General features: G+C 46.2%; 1 protein-coding gene across 3 annotated transcripts in view; it reads left to right on the plus strand.

Moving 5' to 3' along the window:
- Positions 1-18509, plus strand: part of FHOD1 (formin homology 2 domain containing 1) — a 118152-nt gene that overhangs the window by 57997 nt on the left and 41646 nt on the right. For all 3 annotated transcript variants that reach the window (XM_088476768.1, XM_088476770.1, XM_088476769.1), the window contains exons 3-9: positions 7818-7882; positions 8149-8216; positions 9662-9767; positions 10482-10576; positions 10697-10808; positions 11761-11855; positions 15764-15907. In XM_088476768.1, the coding sequence (XP_088332894.1) occupies positions 7818-7882; positions 8149-8216; positions 9662-9767; positions 10482-10576; positions 10697-10808; positions 11761-11855; positions 15764-15907 (685 nt within the window). The remainder of the gene's footprint in view (positions 1-7817; positions 7883-8148; positions 8217-9661; positions 9768-10481; positions 10577-10696; positions 10809-11760; positions 11856-15763; positions 15908-18509) is intronic.

The following is an 18509-nucleotide window of genomic DNA, read 5'->3' on the forward strand; positions in this document are numbered from 1 at the left end:
CAACTGTGTTACCAGTTGCTATTGGTTGCTGCACGTGTCTCCTTTATGGAAGTAAAATAACTTCCGCTTTCTGCGCATTTCCACAATGTGTTCACTACGCTATATCCCCTGGTGCACATCCGTTAGGATGCCGAGAGATGGCTAGAGGGCCGCTATCGGCCAGCGGGGCCTATTCTAAGCAGCTGTAGTTGCGGGCAATCGAGGAAGCCAAATTTACTACTTTATGCTAAGCAAGTTTCCGCATGGCTATTGTAAGGATCAGCGTGGCTTCAAGCGGGACGCTGCTCCTCTTACCATCACCAGTATCGGCACGTGGTGGGGGCAAGAGGTCCATCAGAAACGGGCTTCCATTCCCAGTACGCACCACTCAAGATAGCACAAAACCCTAGTGGCACGCCCACAGCGCTCCCACAATACCGCGTCTGTACATGCGCTGTATACTAAAACGCACCCTGTGCGTCCATTAAATATTTTCCAACAGACCTTTCACTTCCTATCATGAGGTTAAGGCCCCCATACATCAGAGATTGATTGCAGCAATTGTACAATTTGCAATCGATTGTGTATAAAAACTCTTTTCCTTTTTCAATCGATTGTGGCAATTCTGCAATCGATTGAAAAAGGGATCGCAGCATGATTGCTGCAATCAATCTCTGATGTATGGGGGCCTTTACCTAGCCCAGATCTCGTTATAAAATATCAGCGTGAGAAGGAAATCGGCCCTAAACGTCATGCACAGATCCTCTGTTACATTGCTCACACTTCGACCAGCTTTGATCCACCCAATCTGCTTGTATTCCAGATATTTTTGGCCATGTACGCTTCACCCTATTAGATAGTCACTCAGGCACATCAGTAAGAAACCAAATTAATTGAATGATCCCTCTCTATCTGGATGCGTCTGTGTAGGGTATAGCATGTATAATTCACACGGGCTCATCGTATATCGCATGCCCCGGCATTCGTCTGTATTCCGCCCAGAGCTTCAGACCCGCCCGCATTGACTGAAGAAAGTCTTTGTGTGTATTAGATATGTGGGAATCGTATTCTGTCCGTGTTGGCCATCGGCCAGGGAAGCTTCCAGCCCAGACGTGATAAACCGGATGAAAGCACCTGCCGATGAGGTTTTATTCCTTTATGGGAATTTCTATTTATTTGTGTACTGTCCGTGATCAATAATGCTTTACTGGGGCCACTTCGTTCCCCAAGAGCTGACAATCCATGTTCGGAGAGTTGTTTTTTTATGGAAAGTCGGCTCACAGCCTGCACAGGTTTTGTGACTGAATCAGCCATCCTAGAATAGAGCCTTTTTAATTAACTGGGGGAACTGACACGCACTCTCCGCTGTAGCGATTGGTCTCCCCGTTACCCGGTACCCTTCAGGGCGGTGCGTGACTAAGCGCTCACTCTTATTCTCATCCTGTGGGTATTTAAGCTGGCATTGGAATAGTAGCCAGGCTCCCACCTCACAGAAGTGCCCTACACGCTCTGCTGGGTTGGTATGAATTGTGTGTGTGGGGAAAACAATGGTGGCAGTGTGTAACGCTAAGGAGATAATTATAGGTGTATGTGTTGCCTTTCCATCACTCCCAGCACTGTGGGAAAACAGGGATATCCCGTAGGAGTTACTGGGAAGGCAGTGAGAGAAGGCTGCAGCAGCTCTCGCCGGTTTCTTCCGCCGTCCAGAGTTAATGAAGGAGAGCCGCAAAGCCTTTAGTAAAAGCTCCATGACCTTACCAGGCCTGTATCCTGGGAATGCGTCGTAATCCCGGCACAGGGGATGCCGGCGATTAGAATACCGGTGCTGGAATCCCGACACCTGTCAGAATCCCCGCTACTGGCAGCCCAAAGGTAAGTAGTGCGGTTAGGATTAGGCACTAGGGGGAGGTTTAGGGCACTGGGGAGGGAGGGTTAGGTTACCTGTCAACAGGTGTCTGTATGCTAACCCTGTCTGGATGCTGGCGTCCGGATTTTAACCACCTGGATCCCGAGCATCGGCATCCCATACCCAACCCGTATCATGCTCTCATCAAACTTTCTTAATAACTTTGGTTTAAGGACACTTGCCCTATTTTAGAGATGGACTCTAATGCGCCAACCCAGCTGCGAAAACATACGAATAGTTCCAAAGATCACCTGAGCATAGGGATGCCCACTGCTGCCTTCTCATCGGCACACGACGTCGCTTACCTGCGTAAATATCGATAACATCGACGCACATCGAGCAGCCATCTTGGCCTCGTGGCAGATCTGGCCAGCCGCAAACACTGCAGCTCTCCTGACAAAGGGAGGGCTCTCGTAGGAGATCGCAATGTCTAATTTATGCACGCCCATGTAACGCCGTTTAAACAGTGAGATACATCTGCCTTTTTCTGACCACTCCCATTACCTCCCCCCAAACGCTGACAACCTGTCACTCACTCTGCAAATGTTTTTTTCTGTGCGTGCGGAACCGCAAGACGATTGCAGTGTGCGGCTTATACAATGGCGACAATCGCTCAATCTGCGTAAATATTGCTATTGCATCTGGCTAGGCCCAGTGTTAGAAGCCATTTTGGGCCTACAATATTTGAGGACGATGGCTTATAATGAGTTACATACAAGGGACAAGTACTGGAACAAGTAGTTCACACTCAAATCTAATGGCTCTTACACGCCAACATAAAAAGAATAATAGCTATTTAAATCCGCCTTTGTTTAGATAACGATGTGTTGAAGACGGCAATAAGCTGTCATGTCTCCTTATGCGAAAGCTACTTGGAAGAGAATCCTACGCTGCGCTTGCCCAAAGCACGCCACAGACAGGCCCCCCCGTCCTCCTGAATCCTATCACAAGAGGAATATATTGCTATATATAAGACTTGTGTCCGGCCGCATGTGAGGAGCAGTGGTGTAAACGAGTGTATAACCTTCCAGATGTCCTGCTGAGTCTCTCCCCCTCCTTTGCACTAAGTGGTACTGCCATTATGGAGGAGCGGCCAGCCCATGAGATTTACTGCTGCAAATGGCTCACACAGATAGACTATAAGCAGATTTACTATCCAGCCAAAGAGACAGGTGCACAAATCGCAGCTCTGCTAATAAGTGTTACTTTATATATAGATTCTAAATATGTGTCCCCTTATTTTACGCACAACACTTGTGCTGTATGTCACCTCTGCATGTACAGTAGCGTCCTCTCATGACCGTCATGGCGGTGAGAAGATTCTGAATCTCTGAGCCCCTGTAGATGCCCCATTCCTGCTGAATGTGTACGACTTGCGCCTTCCCGGGACGATGGTCTTCGTCTTCCTGCAGAGTGAGTCATCTTCCTCTTTGCTGTCATCAGTATTCTTAGACGATTTGAGTCACTGTGGGAAGCCGCAATCCCCGGAGACTGAGCCAAGAACCGACATGCTAAGGATAAGCGTACCAGAACAGCCTGTCCGTCACGTCTTAAAGGCATAGGGCCGGTCTCTGTCGGAGGACAGGTCTTTTATTTTTAGCTACACCGCCAAGGGTTATGGGGAACAGCTGGAAATGTTTCTGTTGGAAATGAATACAGGACTTCTGATACATTGCGATAGGTTTTCTGCTCCCCTCTTTGCTTTTCAGTCATGTCTTTATATCATCAGTCAGCATTGGATTACCTTTGTGCCCTCTGCATTGGTTACCAATTAATGCAGAGTGCTGCTTCTTTAATTAATCTCAGGTTATCAAAAAGAAGCATCATTGTTTGATGATGCAAAGGGATTGCTGGGAAGCACAGGAAAAAAAGAAGAGAAGATCCAACAGAAACCCCCCCCCCCAATGTGGGTGACGCTGAGATGGCCACTATTGGGTCCCCCAAAAGCAGACGCAATTTGTTTGCAAAGGCAAAGCCGCAACTATTGCGAGATGTGGCGTGTGGGTCGGCAGTAGCATTTGCGCTGTGTTTACGCCAGGCATGCGTCACTTCCACCCATGATTACAGACATTTGTTTTTTTCACAAAATTCATTATTAATCAGAACTCTCTGCCCATCTCGTGTACGAGGAGAAATACCCCCCCCACACACACATTTGCTTAAACACATACATACAAGCATAATATGTGTCCGAGCAACGTAGGAGGCGCTAATCTGCGTCAGTGGCGCATACGCAACAGCGAACCAGAGGCTCGCTAATTGCTACCTACCATCGCCACCCTTCGCTATTGGCATCTTTGACCCGCAAATAAAAGGAATATCTCAGGAATATATGCGTCTGTGTCTGTACCCAGCCTGTGTTCAGCGTTACACATCCGTAATGTGCTCGGCCTACGTTACATGCGGGTCATTCTCAGCGTCAGGATGAAATCTAAGATGTGGAAATATGATGAGTGGATGATTGTCGTCCTTACTCAGAGAAACCTAATGACAATTTCCCCCTGCAGTCAGTGTGTAAGAGGAACCACATGCGATATACACACATCCCACGCCCGCGTAATATATATCGCTGCCAGGTGCTGTGACCGTCACTGTGCAGGACAGTCTAGTCTCTGTCGCTGCCTAACTGCCCGTTAAATAATAATTATGGGTCTTGGATAAAAGGGACAGTAGTTCATTCATATAATTCTATTGGTAGGATTACCCTGCCCACCCCCACCTACTTTTTAGGCTGTGCACATTGGCAGATGTGGATGGGGTGGACATTGCTTAGTAAATATGGTTTATTTCTTATTGAATGCTGGCCATCTTCAGATGACTTTGTTTATTGGCTGTCTGCGTTCTCTTTCGGTCTAGAGCGTGTGTCTTACAGCCATGTCTTTATATAATCGGGCAAAGATGTTTATTTCCTGAATATAACGGAAGGCTGGTCTCTGTATATTAGGCATCGAGCAGAGCAGCCTGCTCTCCAGTAAGTCTTTAGTAGTGGTCTTACTGGTGAGGACTGGAGCAGTCCCTGGGACTCTAGTGATGGGATGGAGCAGATTAGTAACATGTAAGATGATGCAGCTTAAGCAGAAAAACAAGTTGCAGTCTCTACAGTCCACTAATACCCGTGATAATCTGTCTATCCGCTAATAACGTCTATTTCCCTTGCAGCTGAGTGGTGGACATGGAGGTTCAGGTCTGGATAGGGTCTCGCTGATGCCGAAATATAAGTGACCCCCGATTGGTACTGGTTGGCCCATGGGAGCTGTAATCAGCCCTTTGTTTGGGCACAGCGAGGAATAACATATATTTTTAGCACTATTAGGCTGGTATATACAATTGGATAAGCTCTGGGCCAAAAGATAGTGATCACAAATCAAATAAACAATACACGCCCAGCGTGTTCTAGAGACGTTCCCCGTCCCAGCCAAAGTAAGCAGAGGTTTGGAAGTGCCAGCAGTGAGCTGTATTACTTCTCAACTAATGCTTTCCTGTGTGACAGGTATCTGCCATCGCTCTGCGCTATAAGTCATACTCTGTGCCAGCATGGCGAGCTCCGCTCCGCACAAATCGCTTGTTTTGTCTGAACGTAAGCTGCTTCCTGAGACTACAGGACGTTAACGCATAGCCCTCGCCCACATAAACGCGCGCGGTCGGCCATTTGTAAGCCTAAACCAATTATCATGGAAATGGGCCTCAGACTGCACACCCTGAAATTATAAATAAAGATATATATATATATATATATATATATAATTTGAAGGTGCTACCTGTGGAGACAATTGATCGAAAAGAAATACAAGTGCACAACTCCAAATTAACTTATAATATTAATATGTAATCAGTTCATTCGGAGTTGCGCACTTGTATTTCTTTTTGTGTATAAACCTAGTAATGTCATTGAGGCATGAGGCACTAATTGCTAGTGAATTTGATAGGCCGGATTCCTACGAAAAGACCGGTAACTCGCCAGTGTGCATTTGGAGAGTGGGAGGAATCTGGAGTGGCCAAAGAAAACAGACACAGGGGAAACATACAAACGCCACACCGGACCCTGGGCGGGAATCAAACTCCTGTGACCCCGGCACCGTGACTCAGCAATGCTAACCACTGTGTTGCCGTGCTGCCATGACTTGATTTGAGCCCACAAAAAGTACATCTATGGATGGGCAGTTTTACTGCACGTTGCTTCGGCCTGCAAGATGGCCGCTTTTATTCCGTGTCGGCGACGGGTGCTCTGTTATCCAGTAATAAGCGCCATACAATAAAGTGTGTGTGTTTTGTTTTCCTTCACAAGTTCTCACATCACCAGACCCCCCTTAGTTCCTGATTTTTAGTAGGATTGTCCTGAGAGATGACACCGCCAGACAAGTATAGGGATGGGGCGTCTCAGCGGCGAATCTGTCACGGTATTGTGTACTGTGCACCGATGCACCCATGATACATACAGCTCTGGAGATAGAAGTCCCACTCTGTGCTCTCAGTGTAGTCACCACCTCCCACAAAATCAGCTCATCCATCTCCTGAAACACTCTGTGCTGAACATTCAGATGTTGTGATTGACTGCAGGTTATTCTATCCATGGCCACTTCAAAACGAAGGTCCCTCTAGAGCGTGTGCATGCAGAGATATATATATATATATATATATATATATATATATATAACATACTATACTGGATTTGAACCCTAGTATGTTAGGGACCTACCCTACAGAGGTCACCTGGATATGGTGGGTAGGCCCATAACCTTGGCCATGATTATGCTAAAAACCTCTATTGATTGCAAAATGTTATTGCATTTATAGAATATCAGTAATTTGGAGTTGTGCACCTGAGATTTCTCTGTTTCTGTGCCTGCAATTAGTCTCATCAGGTAGCACCTCCCGTTATATATATATTCAGGGTGTGCAGTGCAGGAATCTTTCCTATATACTGTATACAGTATGTCTACATAAACCATATGTACTGCAGGAATGTGCTCTCCCCACTGCCGGCAATCAGCTGAGATGTCTGGAGCGGGGGTCTGTTTTGTGGCTGCCTTTTGGTGGCCCTCAGGAATGTTTGAGTCCATGTTTCCCAGTGTTTATGCTGAGGTGGATTTCCTCTCCGTGCGTTAGGGCGAACGTCAGACGTTGCCTTCATAAACAGTCTTGGTTTGGAAAAACTGATCTCTTCACCACTAAGTAGTGTAGACCTGACATCTGCTGTCATTACACTTAATCCCGTTTCCTGTTGGACTCTGCGCCCCCTGTCAGATCACAGAGCATCTCCCGCTTCCTGTTATCGGTGGGTAACCTAGCAACGCCGTAACTCCGAGCGAATGATCCTGTGCAGCACTAGAGGAATTGTATGCCGGGGGAGACCTGTGCCTGGTCATTCCCTATGGTGTATAATAAAACGCACATGAAACATACAGTGATCCGCTGTAATGAGCACATCTCATTTGATCATTCAGTCTAGATAGGGACCATGTGTCTCCTGCTGTGTATTTCAGTTCGTACGTAATAATATACTAACATCGCCTGTGCATTGTTACTATAGAGGTGACAAAAATAAATGTGTATATATATAGATCGCAGTTCTGAGCGCTTCCGGCGATCGGAAGTCCTATGCGAATATTCACCTGTATTCTGCACTGGATGCACCTATGCCACAGCGCCATACCCAGGCAATCATCGCTATCCTGTGTTTGCACCTCCCCCATGCTAGGCGCAGAAGATCCGACTGATAATGGCGTTCACTCTCCAAATGCACAACTCTGGCTACACGCCCACGAGAAGCTTCTCCACCTGTGACCGCTGCGGTATCACCGAGTAACCCCCATACACTGTACCTTTTGCAGAATAAGTTTTGCTACTAATTAAAAAAAATATTTTAATCTGTGATTGTACAATATGCACCTTTTTTTTTTTTTAATTCATTTAATCTTCATTTGTCTTCCAGCAAAGGTAGGCGGCCGACCCTGATCCTGCGCACCCAGCTGTCAGTGAGAGTGCACGCCATTCTAGGTAAGGAAGCCCATAAAGTGATCCTGGACAGAGACTTGGCCTCCGCTGATGGATTAATATATACAGAGGTTCTGTGTATCTATCCCGGGCTCCCAATAAGGCTCGGAGAGATGCTCTGCTATTCCCGTCACCCTCTATGTGCTGCCGGGGATACAGCACTCGTCCACCTCTTATCCCTGTGTGTGTCTGATGCCAGAATACACCTGATGGTCTGGGGTCTCTCCTCTCCGGCCCCTGCACATAATTATTTCCTCTTTCCTTTTCAGAGAAGTTGTATAACTCCAATGGGCCGGAGCTGAGACGGTCTCTGTTCTCTCTCAAGCAGCTGTTTCAGGTGGGGAGCCCTTGTTCATCTGGTCAGTCTCCTCATGTGCTCGGCTGCTGTGTCTCTATTCTAGGAAAGGCGCTTTATAGCGTGGTACACGCGTGTATTGTGTGAGGACCGGGCATCATTGGTTTTTAAATACAGGGGTATCACAAAAGGTTGTATTGCATAGGTCACTATTAGGGGAACCAAAAACAGACTGAGCCCCCATTGGGATTGCCACACACAGGTTCTGCTCGTCTGCTTTAAGGAGTTCTCCAGATATTGTTCAGGTCCATCACATCCCCCTTAGTAACATTTTATTGTAGGACAGTTAGCAATCCTTCTGTAACTCACTCTGCCATTGGCCTCTTTTACTGTGTCCTGCCAGATATAAGTGGTTATAAAGTTCCTTCATTATTATATAAAAAAATCTTAGTGTGTGTGAGCTCGATTGTTGGACACGGTGTGTGCGTGCAATTATGGGACGGTGTGTGTGTGGGTGGAAGAGATTATGGTGGCGATGTGTGTGGATGTGATTGTGGGCCGGTGTGTGTCTGTGGTGAGATTGTGGGGTGGTGTGTGTGGTGAGATTATGGGGTGGTGTGTGTATATGATTGTGGGGTGGTGTGTGTCTGTGGTGAGATTGTGGGGTGGTGTGTGTGGTGAGATTATGGGGTGGTGTGTGTATATGATTGTGGGGTGGTGTGTGTATATGATTGTGGGGTGGTGTGTGTGTGTATATGATTGTGGGGTGGTTTGTGTATGTGATTGTGGGGCGGTGTGTGTGTGTGGTGAGATTGTGGGGCGGTGTGTGTGGTGAGATTATGGGGTGGTGTGTGTATATGATTGTGGGGTTGGTGTGTGTCTGTGGTGAGATTGTGGGGTGGTGTGTGTGTGTGGTGAGATTGTGGGGCGGTGTGTGTGGTGAGATTATGGGGTGGTGTGTGTATATGATTGTGGGGCGGTGTGTGTATGTGATTGTGGGGCGGTGTGTGTGTGTGTATATATGATTGTGGGGTGCTGTGTGTGTATATGATTATGGGGCAGTGTGTGTGGTGAGATTGTGGGGCGGTGTGTGTGTATGTGACTGTGGGGCGGTGTGTATATGTGATTATGGGGCGGTGTGTGTATGTGATTATGGGGTGGTGTGTGTGTGTGTGTGTGTATATGATTGTGGAGTGGTGTGTGTATGTGATTATGGGGCGGTGTGTGTATGTGATTATGGGGTGGTTGTGTGTGTGTGTGTGTATATGATTGTGGAGCGGTGTGTGTATGTGATTATGGGGCGGTGTGTGTATGAGATTGTGGGGTGGTGTGTGTGTGTGTGTGTATATGATTGTGGGGTGCTGTGTGTGTAGGTTTAACTTAATTATACTGTCCCAAGCGAATGTAGCTTAACCACCTGCCGATCTCTGACTCACAGATTTAATTGATTTACATTTGTGTGTTAAGTAATTGAATTCCTTCCATAGGAAGACAAAGATCTGGTGCCCGAATTTGTTAACTCCGAGGGGCTGACATGTCTGATCAAAGTAGGGGCTGAAGCCGACCAGAACTACCAGAACTATATCCTGCGAGGTCAGTGTCTCCCGCGTTCCTGGAATCTCCTGGCTGCAGCGCGGTTTTAGCTACCTTACCCCCATATCATAGGCCGCCCATGTGACTAGTATTAGGATTTATCTTCCATTGTATGAGAGCAATATTGGGAAAATAATTCTTACTTTGAAACTATATTTTTGTGTTAATATTATAAAACAGCGGAAAGTGTGTATTTTTTATTTTAATTTGAAGATATTGTAATAATTGTATTTATAAACTGTTTTTGCACCCAGGTCTTGCACAGCAGTTAAGCTAGGTGCACACCTATACAATCACCGGGCCGTCCACCCGATATCGGTTTACCAGCCCGGTAATTATATAGATGTGTATGCAGGAGAGTTGGCTGTGATTGTGGGGCGGTGTGTGCGTGCTTTAAACGCTCCTGCGACCGGTCGGGTCGGGAGGTCGCATCTTATGTGTAGTTTAATATTAAGATGCCCGACCACCCGATTCATTAAAGGTCGTCTACACAGAGCTAGAAATAGTTCCATGTTTACGGGGGTCACATTGATGAGATAATCGCTCCGAGGAACGGAAAGTAGGGATCACCATAGTGAGCAGGACTCTAATTACGGTTTAATTTAACAAAGCAATAACCTACAAAATCAATAGCGGGTCATCCCCAGCTGATAAAGTGGAGACCATTTCTGTGCCGCGGTGACGCTGATTGCGATCTGTCTGTTCCTTTTGCAGCGCTCAGTCAGATCATGCTGTTTGTGGATGGCATGAACGGTGTCACAAATCACAATGAGACCGTTCAGTGGTTGTACACGCTCTGCGGCAGCCCGGTGAGTACGCGTCACCCCAGGCTCTGAGAGGGGATATCGTATGTAAACTGCTGGATATCTGCATTACATTTAGTGTCAGATTATAACCAGCCATTTTATTCTTTTTGTCTGCTCCTAAAGTACCGCCTGGTGGTAAAAACAGCCCTGAAGCTTCTAATCGTCTTTGTTGAATACACCGAGTCGAATGCGCCACTTCTAATTAAGGCCGTCAATACCGTAGATAACAATCGTGGTAAGTCCTCTGTCTTCCAGCAAACCATATGTCTGTAGCTTGGAATCTTGTTCATTAAATGGGTCTAATCCATCTGTACTATGTAAGTAAGTCTGCCATGCGTGTACAGCACATGACGAGTAACGCCCCGCTCGCAGAGCCTCTCACTGTTGTCAGGTGCAGGGTCATTTGTTCCCATATTGCATATCTATTATGTATAAACCATTATCCTCTGCTATCCCTGCTGCTCTCCTTGTAAATGTCAGTGATCCTGGTGAGAGGGGATCCACATCTCTGCCAGACATATGCCCTCATTAACCTAGTCACAGCCAAAATAGAGAGAGATAATACATATACATCATGTACAACACAGGTCAGTGGTATTTTAGGTAGAATCTGACAAGATGTTGTAGTGGCCACTAGTATGTCCAAATAAGTGGGGACCCATAATAATAAATGGCGGACCAGCCGCATATGGTAACTTCAAAAGTTAATAGATGTTGGAAAGAAGTTTGGTAAATCCGGGTAGTTTCCAGTTAGCACATGGTTATATTAAGAGCACTTTATCCACTGGATACTTTTGTCCCACTTGTCCTTCCTTATCCAGACCAGGATTGAAAAGCAGGAATTTTGGGACATCCAACTGCCAGCTTCCACCAACTGCCAGCTACCACCAACTGCCAGACTGATAACAAGATGAAAGCTTTAGATTTCTCTTTCAGACATTTTACGGCTGTGTAAGATTCAAGTAATAGATTCACAGACCAGAAGTGTGGTGTGCATTGAAAAACTACTTCCCCCACACACATCACAGCTGTATCTACGTATGTGCTATAGCGAGCTCTTGTGTAATAGTGATAGTAAAGAAGCAAGTGTAGTTCTATAAAATGGCTACCACCAGTATGGTATAAATATACAACCCTCCCCGGCAAGCCTTGTACCTGCTTTTCATGGTTTTTACCTTTTTGTCCAGGTACCAGCCCATGGTCAAACTTAGTCGACATTCTGGAAGAGAAAAACGGAGTGGACTCTGAGCTGCTGGTATATGCTATGACTCTCATCAACAAGGTAAGCCTGAAGAGATGGCCTGTGTGTAGCATGCGCAGGGCTATTAGCAGCATGTGACTTCCGCCAGACTGACCTGTACAGTTGAGAATGATCTGACCTCAGTTTGTGCTTCTTTGGCTGCTGCTTTTCCTACATTTAGCAAACTGCACTCCTGCTTCGGTATCTAAGCGTTAGGGTTTAGCGACACAAGGGGGCGCTGTTTAGTGGCGTAGTGTTGTACCTTGTGTCCCCATATTGTGAATGTCACTGCCATCATTATCCTACAGAGCCTATATACAGTCTTATAAGGTGATGTGTCTCCGCTTGCCGACATCTGCTTGTGCACAAGTATATCCTGGCCTGGCACACTTACCGCTCTGCACGCTGAATTTGCACATTCACCCACCGCCTGTGCGCTCTATACAAGCTCTGTGATTGGACGCTCCGCAAGGAATACAAACGCGACCCCTGCACATCTGCCTATTTGCGCAGTTCAAAAAGCGGGAAAAATTGTACTAGTGGCCGCCCCAATAGGGTCATCGTGCGGTTTCTTCGCTTGGCCACCGATTCAAGCATAAAGCGCAAACGAGGATAACGTAGGAACCTTGATATGCAAAAAAGGAATTTGACCATGTCCAACTACATATATATTCTAAACGCTAATCTATAACATAATGATATTATGTGAGCCGGTGTTACACTACCTGTGTAAGTACGCTTCCCATTTCGGACCCAGCACTTTGGCGCGCTGTCCGTCCTGCTCCGCTTGCAATCCATAAGTCACACTACTCCACACAACTGTGTAATGTGCGGCAGATCCCCGCCGAGTGCGACCTTTGTCTGGCAGAATATGAAACGTCCGATTTGGAACACATGGAAACCAGATGAACGTTTCCTGCTTTGTTGTCATTCCAAACCAGCCCAGTGCAATACTACATATGGGAGGGAGCCGTACGTGAGCTGGGGAACGTCTTGTACCGTTCCCTGTGCCCGCCCTGGATGTTCAGACACTGGGGAGGAAGAAATAACCATGAAAGTATCCTCGGAGGTCTATGCAGCCAGCTGTACAGACCGGTCCTCGTACACCTATCCTTTTCTGCGCTGGATGCATTGCGCTGCTTAGACGCTTTGTCATGGATAGCAATTCCCGGTCTTCCTTTCCTAAATCTAGTGTCTTATTTTCATCATAGCCGCACACAATGTTGCTTACCGTATACCATGGGTGGGTGGATGGGGGCCGTTCCTTGCTAAGTGTGGGCGGACGAGGGAGTGGGGGGCGTTTCTTGTTGAGTATGGGCAGATGAGGGGCATTCCTTGCTGATCATGGGGGATGAGGGGCATTCCTTGCTGATCATGGGGGATGAGGGGCATTCCTTGCTGAGCATGGGGGATTAGAGGCATTCCTTGCTGAGCATGGGGGATGAGGGGCATTCCTTGCTGAGCATGGGGGATATGGGGCATTCCTTGCTGATCATGGGGGATGAGGGGCATTCCTTGCTGAGCATGGGGGATGAGGGGCATTCCTTGCTGAGCATGGGGGATGAGGGGCATTCCTTGCTGAGCATAGGGGATGAGAGGCATTCCTTGCTGAGCATGGGGGATGAGAGGCATTCCTTGCTGAGCATGGGGGATGAGGGGCATTCCTTGCTGAGCATGGGGGATGAGGGGCATTCCTTGCTGAGTATGGGGGATGAGAGGCATTCCTTGCTGAGCATGGGGGATGAAAGGGAATTCTTTGCTGAGCATGGGGGATAAGGGGCATTACTTGCTGAGTATGGGGGATGAGAGCCATTCCTTGCTGAGCATGGGGGATGAGGGGCATTCCTTGCTGAGTATGGGGGATGAGAGGCATTCCTTGCTGAGCAGGGGGGATGAGCGGCATTCCTTGCTGAGCATGGGGGATGAGGGGCATTCCTTGCTGAGCATGGGGGATGAGGGGCATTCCTTGCTGAGCATGGGGGATGAGGGGCATTCCTTGCTGAGCATGGGGGATGAGGGGCATTCCTTGCTGAGCATGGGGGATGAGGGGCATTCCTTGCTGAGCATGGGAGATTAGGGAGGTACCTTGCTGAGCGTGGCCTCATGGGGGGGCGGTGTTCCCTGTTTAGGGTGGGTGGATAGGGGTCATTTGTTGCTGAGCTTGAGCAGATGGAGGCATTCCTTGCTGAGTGTAGATAGATGGTGGGGGGGACGTTGTTTGAGTGTAGATGGACGTGAAACATTCCTTGCAGAGTGCGGGTGGACGGGGTGGGTGGGGGTTTTCCTTGCTGAGTGTGGGCGAATGGGGGGCTTCCCTTGGACGATTTTGTGCCCATTGGGGGCGTTCCCTGCTGAATTGGGGGTGTTCCTTGCTGAGCTTAGGCAGATCAGGGTGTCACTTTTCGTAAATGAGTGTGGACAAGGGAGCATGAATGTGCCCAGTTAAGCCGTTGCATGACCAACAAAAATGAAGAATAATGTTAGATTGAATGGGTGTAGAAGGTGTATTTAGGTGGCGCAGGTGTGGTGTTAGTGGGACTTTGTGGCTGGCAATGTGTTCGGGAGGTCCATATAGGTCCACCCCCCCTAACATTTTATGTGAATAACTGAGACCTTTAAATCAATTTCGTGGTGTAGTAATGGTGACGTACAGTGACCCATTTACCCTCTCCAGCCAGATATGCGCACCTGAAAAACTAGTAATATCTGGTTCCTCGGAGACCACCCCAAGTCAGCAGATATGGGCATGGTTGCTCCAGGCGGCACTTTGAGACATTTGTATAAATAGAATTACGCTGCACTTTTATTAATGGCCGGCAATAAAGGAATCTAAATGTGATTTCCACCCCAGATTTTTTTTCCAATCGCCAGATTTGTAAGTATAAATATGACGTATGATTTGTAAAACTTTGTTGTAGTACCGGTGTTCACCCATGCATGAGGTGTAAATGTGTATAGCAACCAGCGCCGGCATGCACAGCCTAAGGATAAATCAGTTTATTCTCGGTTTAACCAGCGCGGAGCATAATCCTGAAGTTTGGTGTTGTCTGAAAGGTGTGGGGACCCTCTGGCTGTGTAGGGTAATTCTGAAGAATCTTTGACAAATTATGTAGAAACTCTTTTCCTGCCCAGTAAAACAGACCCCAGGTAGCTGTGTGTTCGCTGGCAGTATCACCTACCTTTAAATGATGAACCGTAAATGTGTATAAAGGAGCAGCACAGGCTTGTGGTCTACGCGTAAAGTACTTTATATTGCATTACATTCAGGTCCATTGTATTATGGGGAAAATATACCATATTTAAGTACACTTTTATTTTACTTTGTCTATAAATCCACAATAAAATTCGGGAATTACCTATGTGACATAACAAACCTCTGTTCTTTGCATATTAGCATAAACACGAGTGGGGGTGCTTCTCTTCTGCTAGTATAAAACAGTGCCCCCATGTGGCCAAATGATGATGAAATATGGTAGAATAGAATATTTGTCATGGGACATGGTGGATTGTTTTGAACCCAGAGGACATCCCCAGTATTACGGGTGTGTCATTTCTCGGTATAATTTCCCACTGATACAAAGAAAGCTGCCTGCATTGAAACGCGCTGTGGATTACTGTGATATGTAAATTGCTTGGATGCGAAATGCGCTTCTCACAGCTGTGTACGTTCTTCTCCACTGCATGAATGTAAACATTGCTCGACGTCTGTGTTCCCGAGAGCTTCTAATGTAGCTGTTGTCTTTTTTAGCAAATCCATTTTTCAGGAAAGCAGGTGAGTTCCAACCACAGTTGAGTCCTTTTTGAATTCTGAGTTTGATGTGTTAGGGGACAGCTAAGCGCCCCCATAGAGTAGACTGTCATTCCTCCTCGTTGACTGTGGGTTCCAGCATCAGTGGGGGCCTGTAGGCACACACGCAACACTCATACGGATGGCATTCTTGTTTGTGCAGACGCTGGTAGCTCTTCCCGATCAGGACTCCTTCTACGACGTCACGGACTGCCTGGAACAGCAGGGGATGGAGAAGCTCATCCAGCGACACATGAACAACAAGGGGACGGACCCTGATCTGAAGCAGCGTCTCGCCGTGTACGAGGTCAGTCTGCTGCCGTGTGATGTATGTGATTGCTGCAGGAAGGCTGAGGCAGCTGAGTAATATCCTGAGCCGTGCTGGGATTTATTCATGTGTTCTCGGACACGTGAGAGATGGCATCTCCCAGACGGGCTGTTTTCTGTCCATCCGTCATAGGTCTCCTGATTACTGGGCTTTGTCCGGGGAGACTTCCTGCATTCTTGGAATATATAACCCATGGAAGTTATTTCCCAAAATGTCTGCACCAACCCTGCAATATGCTTATTGTGCTTTCTAGGTTTCGGTTGATTTTAATTATCTCGGTGTGGTTTTCTATTCTTTTGCAACACCAAATCCTTGTACAATGTACCATGTTTTCTGATGTCTGTAAAGGGACTTTGAGTCCTATGGGAGAAAAGCGCTATATAAATACAATTATTATTATTATTATTAGCGAGCAGGACAGTAAGTAATTAGCTGCTATGTAAAGTCGGTGCTTTGGCCTCTCTCAGTGATGTGTGTTCATCTCTACATGTTTACTGACACTCAGATACCTGACATCGTCTCTAGAAAGACATCTATCAGTTTACTATATACCAGTGACATCACTCCATGTATTATACACCAGTGACATCACTGAGAATGCAGCCTATGCACTTATTATACACCAGTGACATCACTTGAGAATGCAGCGTATAACTTTACCGTATACCAGTTACATCAGTGAAAATGCAGCCTATCTATTTATTATACACCAGTGATATCACTGAGAATGCAGCCTATACATGTATTATACACCAGTGACATCACTGAGAATACAGCCTATACATGTATTATACACCAGTGACATCACTGAGAATACAGCCTATCCATTTATTATACACCAGTGACATCACTGAGAATGCAGCCTATCCATTTATTATACACCAGTGACATCACTGAGAATGTAGCCTATGCACTTATTATACACCAGTGACATCACTGAGAATGCAGCCTATCCATTTATTATACACCAGTGACATCACTGAGAATGCAGCCTATCCATTTATTATACACCAGTGACATCACTGAGAATGCAGCCTATCCATTTATTATACACCAGTGACATCACTGAGAATGCAGCCTATGCACTTATTATACACCAGTAACATCACTGAGAATACAGCCTATACATTTATTATACACCAGTAACATCACTGAGAATGCAGCCTATCCGTTTTCCTACACCAGTGACATCACTGAGAATGCAGCCTATCCATGTATTTTACACCAGTAACAAAACTGAGAATGCAGCCTATCCATGTATTTTACACCAGTAACATCACTGAGAATGCAGCCTATCCGTTTTCATACACCAGTGACCTCACTGAGAATGCAACCTATCCATGTATTATACACCAGTGACATCACTGAGAATACAGCCTATACATTTATTATACACCAGTAACATCACTGAGAATGCAGCCTATCCATTTATTATACACCAGTGACATCACTGAGAATGCAGCCTATCCATTTATTATACACCAGTGACATCACTGAGAATGCAGCCTATCCATGTATTTTACACCAGTAACATCACTGAGAATGCAGCCTATCCGTTTTCATACACCAGTGACCTCACTGAGAATGCAACCTATCCATGTATTATACACCAGTGACATCACTGAGAATACAGCCTATACATTTATTATACACCAGTAACATCACTGAGAATGCAGCCTATCCATTTATTATACACCAGTGACATCACTGAGAATGCAGCCTATCCATTTATTATACACCAGTGACATCACTGAGAATGTAGCCTATGCACTTATTATACACCAGTAACATCACTGAGAATGCAGCCTATCCGTTTTCATACACCAGTGACCTCACTGAGAATGCAGCCTATCCATGTATTATACACCAGTAACATCACTGAGAATGCAGCCTATCCATTTATTACACCAGTGACATCACTGAGAATGCAGCCTATCCATTTATACACCAGGGACATCACTGAGAATGCAGCCTATCCATGTATTATACACCAGTAACATCACTGAGAATACAGCCTATACATTTATTATACACCAGTAACATCACTGAGAATGCAGCCTATCCGTTTTCATACACCAGTGACCTCACTGAGAATGCAACCTATCCATGTATTATACACCAGTGACATCACTGAGAATACAGCCTATACATTTATTATACACCAGTAACATCACTGAGAATGCAGCCTATCCATTTATTATACACCAGTGACATCACTGAGACTGCAGGCTATCTATTTATTATACACCAGAGACATCACTGAGAATGCAGCCTATCCATGTATTATACACCAGTGACATCACTTGAGAATGCAGTATATCACTTACCATATACCAGTTACATCACTGAGAATGCAACCTATCCATTTATTATACACCAGTGACATCACTGAGAATGCAGCCTATCCATTTATTATACACCAGTGACATCACTGTGAATGCAGCCTATGCACTTATTATACACCAGTGACATCACTTGAGAATGCAGCCACTCCGTTTATTATACACCAGTGACATCACTGAGAACGCAGCCTATCCATGTATTCTACACCAGTGACATCACTGAGAATGCAGCCTATCCA

The sequence above is a fragment of the Taudactylus pleione genome, unplaced genomic scaffold (genome assembly GCF_031769625.1).
Source record: "Taudactylus pleione unplaced genomic scaffold, aTauple2 ptg000194l, whole genome shotgun sequence".
Taxonomy (NCBI): Eukaryota; Metazoa; Chordata; class Amphibia; order Anura; family Myobatrachidae; genus Taudactylus; species Taudactylus pleione.